The 7,947-nt window shown below is 40.9% G+C and overlaps 2 protein-coding genes across 3 annotated transcripts in view; one reads left to right on the top strand and one right to left on the bottom strand.

The window, feature by feature from the left end:
- The window catches only part of lsm11 (LSM11, U7 small nuclear RNA associated), a 3,115-nt gene extending 1,779 nt beyond the window's left edge, over positions 1–1,336 (top strand). Inside the window, exons 2-4 of the mRNA XM_005719606.1 lie at positions 218–357; positions 432–515; positions 812–1,336. Coding sequence (XP_005719663.1) covers positions 218–357; positions 432–515; positions 812–1,138 — 551 coding nt within the window. The 3' untranslated portion in view covers positions 1,139–1,336. The remainder of the gene's footprint in view (positions 1–217; positions 358–431; positions 516–811) is intronic.
- A 2,308-nt stretch (positions 1,337–3,644) lies between these two features.
- Positions 3,645–7,947, bottom strand: part of clint1a (clathrin interactor 1a) — a 12,008-nt gene continuing 7,705 nt past the window's right edge. Inside the window, exons 10-12 of one of the 2 annotated variants that reach the window (XM_005719603.1) lie at positions 7,162–7,466; positions 5,967–6,177; positions 3,645–5,860 (exon numbers count right to left, since the gene is read on the bottom strand). In XM_005719603.1, coding sequence (XP_005719660.1) covers positions 5,484–5,860; positions 5,967–6,177; positions 7,162–7,466 — 893 coding nt within the window. In that variant the 3' untranslated portion in view covers positions 3,645–5,483. Of the gene's footprint in view, positions 5,861–5,966; positions 6,178–7,161; positions 7,470–7,947 lie in introns of both variants that reach the window. The other variant, XM_005719602.1, reaches the window with a different exon arrangement.

Raw genomic sequence — 7,947 nt, 5'->3', positions numbered from 1 at the left:
CTGACCTCTGTCATCATTTTAAGTGGGGGAACTTGCACAATCGGTGGCTGACTAAATACTTTTTTGCCCCACTGTATATATATATATATATATATATTATTCGTAATTTTAGCATTACTTGTTACTTTAAAGAAGCATCAGTTTTAGCTGAATTCCCTGTATCATTTATCATAATAGGCAGAAGCAGCTGTGCGACCTGCTTGTCTTGTGTTTTCAGTGTGTAAAGGCAGTCCTCTGGGGGAGCTGTACCGCTGCGTGGAGGAGAGGATAAGAGTCAAAGTTCACGTCAGGACTTTCAAAGGTCTGAGGGGAGTGTGCTCTGGCTTTGTCGTGGCCTTCGACAAGTTCTGGAACATGGTCAGTGATCTCATGTGGCATTCTTGAACTACGCAAATTTCGTATCTTAATCGTTGGTTATCTCTCGCTGTCAGGCGATGGTGGATGTGGATGAAACGTACAGAGAGCCTCTGTTTGGAGAGGCTTTCTATCATGAGAAAGCCCTCACCACTACACGGGTAATGGATGAGTTTTCATTCTATATGTGTATGTATATATATATATACACACACATGAGTAAAATTTTGTCCTTCGATTTTCTAAGGAAAGCTAGAAACATTTAGTTTCTAATGACTACTTCATAATAACAGCTATCTGTGCTTTGCTGATTAAATGCTTGCAAGCGAGCTGACAGTAGTATTGCTGGCTTAAATTGTAAAGGTCTTTTTACATATACATATAGAGCACACGGAGCGCTTTTATGTGGTTCAGTTGGATGAAAATCTTAAGAATGATCAAATCTTTGTATCTGCAGCTTTTTGAGAAGCTAAGTCTCCAGGAAACCTCTGAATGTGCTGAGTCGGTGAAGAAGCAGCCTGCAGATTCTCCCAAAGAGACTCCAGAAAGTCGTTCTTCTTCTCATGCCGTTGGTGTGAGAGGAGACAGCAGGACAGCAGACTCAGAGCTGTCAGGAGCTGCTGAAACCAAAAAGGATGCACACAAAACACTGCTCGTGGTCCAAAGTCCACAGGCTCGCCAGAAGAAAGAAACCAAGACGTACGGCAAGGTCCATACGCGCCACATCAACCAGCTGTTCATCCGTGGCGAGAATGTCATCCTGGTTAACCCCCAGCCGCTCTGATTTTCACTCTTACATTGATCCCGGGCAACAATGCAGGGTTTTTTGGAGCATTCTGCGCTAACTAGTACTGACAAATTCTAGAGATTCAGATGGATCACAGACTGATGATTTATATCATATTGATATGGAGGTTTGTCTTTGCCCACCAGAGAAATGATTTTGCTTTTGATAAATAAAAGCTTTCCAGTTGTAATTACAGAAAAGTGTGTTTGTGTGTGTTTTGTTTTTGCCTGTTTAGTTTATTTGACACCCTGTAAAGGAAACCCAGTGAAATGGCTGTCTCCCAGCAGGTGGCACCATAAACACACCAGAGCCATCGAACAGGCCATTGTCATCTCAAAGAGCTTGTCCCTTTATGTTGCATTTCCCCGCTAGTTTGAATGGGAATGACAGCGCAGTCTCAGCGGACTTCATAAATGCATTATGAATAATTGAGTTTGTGAAGCTCGAGATTGCAGATGGCACTCAAAAGCTGTCATTTGTCTTGACGTCTTAGATTGCTTTTACTCTTTAATGGGCACATTACCCATAAAAGCACGATTTACTGCATCTCTTAGAAGTTGTAAAGATGTTGCATTTTTTTTTTTTCCTTTTTAAATGACAGAGGTTAGTTTTGGATGATGAGTGGCACAGAACGACCGTCGCTGCAATGTTTCTGGGTCTGCGTCAGATTTCTTTCTGCATTTCAGCGTCTCTTAATTTGTTTAGAGACTGACCCTCTTTCCATATATTTTATGTCATAAGTGGGGCATGTTCTATGAGTAAGGTGAGCTTTTATTCATTTACTGTATATAATGTTACTTTTCATATAATGTATCAGAATATTATTAGTGTAGCCCATTTAAAAGGCCTCTCCAGAGAGGGAAAAAATGGGGTCAATTGTTTAATGCAAGCTGTGTTTGTCACAAAAGTGTGTTCCAACAATCCCTGATGCAGTGTGAGCAGAGCACAGTACTGATTGTGTGGTCTAATTGTGGCAACAACTGCAACATCTGTCTCTTGTGTGTGTTATACCAGAGTAATGAGGCCATCACTTGCACTGGGAGAGACTATAAATTTGACAAATAAAAGAATCCAGCGCTTCCTTAACTGTAACACCAAAAGGATTTTGTTGCATTCCTTAAGTCCCGATAGTCTGAAAGTGCAAAAGGTTCAAAGCATGTGTTGAGCTCAGGAGCTGCAGCTGGCTCGTTGCTTTCTTGATTTATTCTCTTGTGTTCTATAATCAGTGTTTTTTCAGCCTGGGCTACCTTTGCAGGACCCGGCGGGTAAATTGGAATTAGCTCAACTTATCAGAAAACACAGAAGTACAGTTAATTAAAGACCTACGTGGACCACAACTGGTTTCACAAGAAAAGTTACTTAATCAGCAATAATGGACAAGCTGAATGATCAAAAAGTGATAAACTCACTGGCTAAAATTAGAGCTAGAGTTATAACTGTTAAGTTTGGATTAACAATTGAAATACAGTCCTGTGCAAAAGTCTTGAGTCACCTCATTTCTTTATATATTGCTAAGAAACCTGGAAACAGGTTTATTCAAACGTGCAAACATACAGGGTTACAATATGCAAGGCAAATCAGAGTTTGCACAATTATAACAAGCGTTAAGGTAAATATTTGGTATGACCACTTCTACGCTTCAGAGGACTGCTTGCATAAGAGTTCAGACTTCTTTAGTTTTTAAGGACATGACTTTCAGATACTGTTAATCTATAGTTTAGTTCCACTCCTTTTGTCCTCCACTTGAGCAGTTTTCTCATTTTAAAATTTTTAAGGACACACTATGCTGCGATATGTCAGGTTTTCACCTATAGATCTGTGAAAATCACCTTGTTGGTGCAAAAAATAAATTCTCAAACTGTGTTTAAAAATTTAATTTTATACTGATTATTTGTGAAGTTGCTTGTTGACCACAAGAGGCAAAAATAACATTCCTCTGAAAATGGTCAGGTAACTTTGAAAGACCTTTTTAACATTATATCAGTGTTATAAGAGATCCATAATAAAGATTTGAAGTGGTACAAGAGTCCTTGTGACTGGCCGGCAAAAAGATAAAATGCTGGGGGAATCTACCTGAGCTATAATGCATCTGGCAGCGCATAACTTTTCTCTTTGATTTACAGACGGCCTTTTGAACACCGTCTCGTTACTGGCACAAATTAAACTCCCATCAAGTAAATGTAATTTCCAAGCCAAGTGCAGATGCTTCACTTTTGCTGCTTGAAGCAGTTTTGAATGAGGCTAATGACACAACACACCAAATAACACACACCATTAGCAAATTTCAATCAACTGTTTAATGTTGTAGATAAAGAATCTTGATGTGTAAATCAAATCAAAATGGGAATAATGCAAAATTTCATTTTCTAGAAGGATTTCCATGATCTTACATTTGCATATACTAGTGTTTCAACAATCCCATTTTTGAGAGGACCAAGAGGATTTAAAGTAGAAAAGAAAATGCGTAAAACAAACCTCTACGGATATATATATGTGTATATTATGGAGAAAAAAACCAAAACTAAAAACAGCAAACAGATTTTGGTCATTTTAATGCTTCAGACACCGATGCAAGGCTACTATGTGTTAGTGTGCTCAGCCTTATGAGCCCTTGAGAGGAGGGTTGAGAGTAGAAAAACACAACTTAAATCCTCCTGAGGCTGCAGAATCTACCGCCTTCTCCTGTGGTCAGTGAATTATTTATCTCAGCGTCGACACACCAAAAATGTCAGGCAGTCAAGATTCAATTTTGATTATCTATCAGTCATCACAAGGATCAGGAGGCAACCACCGGCAGGCACTTGAACCACTGAAGTGCAATGTTGTGTACATCTATAGCATAACGAAACTGGCATACAGCTGGATGGGACTGTTCATGATGTGCTACCCGATGACACAAATGCAATCCAACCAACATGCTGATCTGAAACATGGCAGGTTAGTGCTTCCTCTCACACAATCATCTGTACCTGATAAGTCACTAAACACACAGACTCGGACTGATGGTGGCTATGACAGAAAATCTTTTCAGGACTCCTGCTCCTGCTTTAATGTGCAACATTAATCAACATGGAAGGTGTCGTGTACCAAAATGCACTGATGAACATCTAACAGACAGCTGCATTTTACAATCTTAACAGTCTGAATCAACACTTGAGGTTTGAATGAATTTATCTTGGTGTCTTGTAGCTCTGAAGTTCTCACTGGCCTTAATAGATTGAAAACAAAAACAAACAAACAAGAAAAAAAAAAGTTGAATCAGATGAACAAACAGAACTAGTGAAACAACTGCATCCGCCATCTGTACAGACAGTACACTTGGCTTGAGGCACAGGCATATTTGTACCAAGCACAAAAACTCCATCCTCGCAGCTATTTTCAACACTGCAGTCACATTGTTGCCTTCAAAGAGGTTGACTGAAGAGAAAAGGCAAAGGTCTTTCAGGCACTCTACTCCTGTATAAGGCTTTTCTACCTACTGATTATCTCATTTGGATGCTAACTGATTATAATTATCAGAAGAAAAATATAGCTATATACCAATAAGAAAGGCAAATTCATGGTCTTGCAGGTGCAACTCCTCAAATTCAATTGATAGCGTTCACTGCAAATAATTAATTACTCCAGCTGCAGGCACATTTGAAGTCTGGATACTTATGTACAAAGAGAAGGTGTCAATGTGCTTTGTTATAGTTCTTAATTCATATCAGATTTGGTCTACATGATACAATTCTTCACATTGTCACTGCCTCTCATATATGAGCTTCATAACTTATTGTTAGGGCTTCAGATTTCTATTTACACGTTGAAGGAAGAACGATGACATTAAAGAAAGAAAAGAAAGAGGTAACCTGACATCCTTCAATGTTTGTTAGGAAGTTAAAATGGCAGATCAAGCTATCGAAATTCATGATTCATCAAGTTATCGACATTATATAGCAAAAGGAAAACAGGAAAACAAACGCAGCTAGTTGTGTTTTTTTGCAATTCTGGTGATTTCATTTGATTGAGGTTATAAAGCAAATCCCCCTGACATTCTCTCAGTGGCACTTTCTTCTTTCTGCTCACTGATATACAACTAACCTACAAGGCACACCATCATCAGAGTGCCTGACCATGAACCCAGACCTGACAGATCATTCGTTCAAACGCACGCACACACTCATTCACTTAGATCCAAATCATATTACTATAAAAAAGAGATTGCAGGGTGTTGGTATTATGATAGTTGACATTATTGACATTCAAGTACTCTTTGTTTGCAGCTCTTAACAATCCTTCACCAGTGGACGGAGAGGGAGACTGCCACTGCTCCTCTTATAATCTTTGCTCTCCAGTTCCATCACTTTCCAAAATTTCCAAAGTCAGCAAAAGCATCTTGTTTGGGCTGCTGGGCCATCGCAGGGTTCATCCCCATCCCCATCCCACCAGGCATCCCCATGGTCATACCTCCCTGTGGCATCCCCATGTTCATCCCACCTTGATGCATCCCCATGTTCATCCCACCTTGATGCATCCCCATGTTCACCCCACCTTGATGCATCCCCATGTTCATCCCCATTCCCATCATGCCCTGATTGGGGGCCATGCCCATTCCCATCCCCATCCCCATGCCAGCACCAGGGTGCATCATGGGATTAACAGGAGGTCGGGCAGCTGTAGGTCCCAGACTCATATTGGAAAATCCCTGGGAGAGCATGTTGCCGGGTGCCTGGTTGCCTGGAAATAACAAAAGAGAAATTCAAATTTTAAAAAGACTTAAGCCAGAACCTGGACTGTGAGGTTGTTGCCATTCATGTCAGATCTGAAGTACTAATCCTCTCACCTTGTTGGAGAGTGTTGAGACTGGGCTGGGCCTGTTTGGGGGGCTGCATTCCAGGGCCTAGGAAGTCCAGGCTGATATTAACAGAGTGATCTGACCAGGTGGATGGAAGGGATGCTTTGGCTCCTGCACCTTGAGATGACACTCCCTGCTGAACAGGCTGGAGAGACTGCATGGGCTGTGGTTGAAGAGGACCCCCCATTGTCTGGAGGGGCTGACACAGATAAACAAGCAGGCAAAATGTTAGAAAAAGAGCTCATTTGTGCCAAATTCATAAAAAAATTGAGATGCAGTTTTTACTTCATTATTCAAGCCTCTAAACCTTTAGCATGACCCACTTAACCTCGACAGAGGGAAATCTACCCGAGTCTCTTTCTTAACTCAATAAAAACATATCATTTAAAATAAATAGAGGAAATGGAAGAGGTGAATGTCTTCCCCCCTTTAAAGTAGGTCAACACCCTTTTTACATGAAGATACAGTCAACATATGTGAACTTTCCTTGGACTTTTAATGTTTTTGTGACTCAAATCTCATTTTTCTCATTCGGTGTCAGTAAAATGAGGAGTGGGTGGTTATGGAAAGGTCTCAGGGGAAGATGAGCATCTGGAGTGGCTGCACATTAACTCTCCACCATCCCGCTTGTCCTTTGTCGTTCAATCACATGAAGTATGTCTCCATCACACAAGGAGGTCAAGGTGCAATGTTAAAAAGTGGGAGTAAGAGGATAAATGGAAGTATTTGACCCTTAGTGATAATAGTTATCTAGCTTGTCACATCTGGAATTAATCTATTATAAACAGCATGTGAAAGAAATGTTGCACAGCATTTGAATTTGTAGGCCAAGAGCAAACAAGCATGTGGTATGATAAAAGGTACACATTTTGAATTCACAAAAACATGCTTAATTCAGATTCGGCATTGACAAGATCTAAAAATATTGCTGAGGAAAATCCAGATCTAATCACTCGAACTTACTATTGGAGCTAGCAATGTCTCATATCTCATGCTATGCTTTATATACCACACACTAATCCATATCTCTAGCTCTGTATCCATGAAGCCTAAGAGTCTGTGACCCAAGAGATTTTGATTCCACCTGTATTCTATTTACACCCGATAGGAGTCTTGTAATGATATGTAGAACAATCAATAATTTAACAAGGATGTGTGTATGAATGAGTGCAATCATGCATACCTGTGACTTAGACTGGGGTAGGACCGTGGTGCTCACACTCTGTGTGTTGCTCATGCTAAAGCTGAGGCTCTGAGAGGAGGTGAGAGACTGTGTTGGCCCCATCAAGTCAAACAGGTTTGCTGAGGCAAGACCAGAGCCTGAAGCTGGGGCCGGGGCAGCAGTTGGGGTGGCAACAGAAGGACCTGCATTCATGGGTGCAAAAAGGTCATTTCCACTCATGTTGCCAGTCTGAGCAGATGCTGGCATCTGACCTCCAGGAAAAGCATTCCATTCTCCAAAGTCTCCATTGGGGTTAGAGGGTTGTGCTGCTGCAACAAGAAAGGCAGAAAAACAACAAAAACAAAAAACAGACAGCTGCATGAGGGTCTTTATTTGCCATCGAAACAGTGATATTTGTACTGTGAGCCGTGCAAATATATGATTCAGCAAAATCACAAATCTGAGCCTGACAGTAAACAATAGAAAGCTAAATCTTAACTAAGAGGTTATATTTTTGAGGACATTCTCAGTGACCACTGATGGCTCTTTTTAAATTTTTATTGAACTGGCCTGGCCTAATGTCTCTCTCCCTCTCTCAGTCTCTCTCATCTTTCTCCACCCCCACCAACTTCTTCCTCTGTCCCCATCTCCTTGTCATCCATAACAGGAGTTGATGTGTGTCTGTTCTTATTATGCAGAGCAGGTAGCAGGCTCCATATGGCCAGGGCTCCCTCCCAGAATCCCTCTGAATATTCTAGTGGTATGGTTGCAACAGGACAGCATAGACATGCACACACACACACACAC

Source organism: Pundamilia nyererei, unplaced genomic scaffold (assembly GCF_000239375.1).
Source record: "Pundamilia nyererei isolate P.nyererei 1_Seehausen unplaced genomic scaffold, PunNye1.0 scaffold00001, whole genome shotgun sequence".
Lineage (NCBI taxonomy): Eukaryota > Metazoa > Chordata > Actinopteri > Cichliformes > Cichlidae > Pundamilia > Pundamilia nyererei.
The sequence above is the reverse complement of the archived record's forward strand: the minus strand, read 5'-3'. Positions and strand labels throughout refer to the sequence as shown.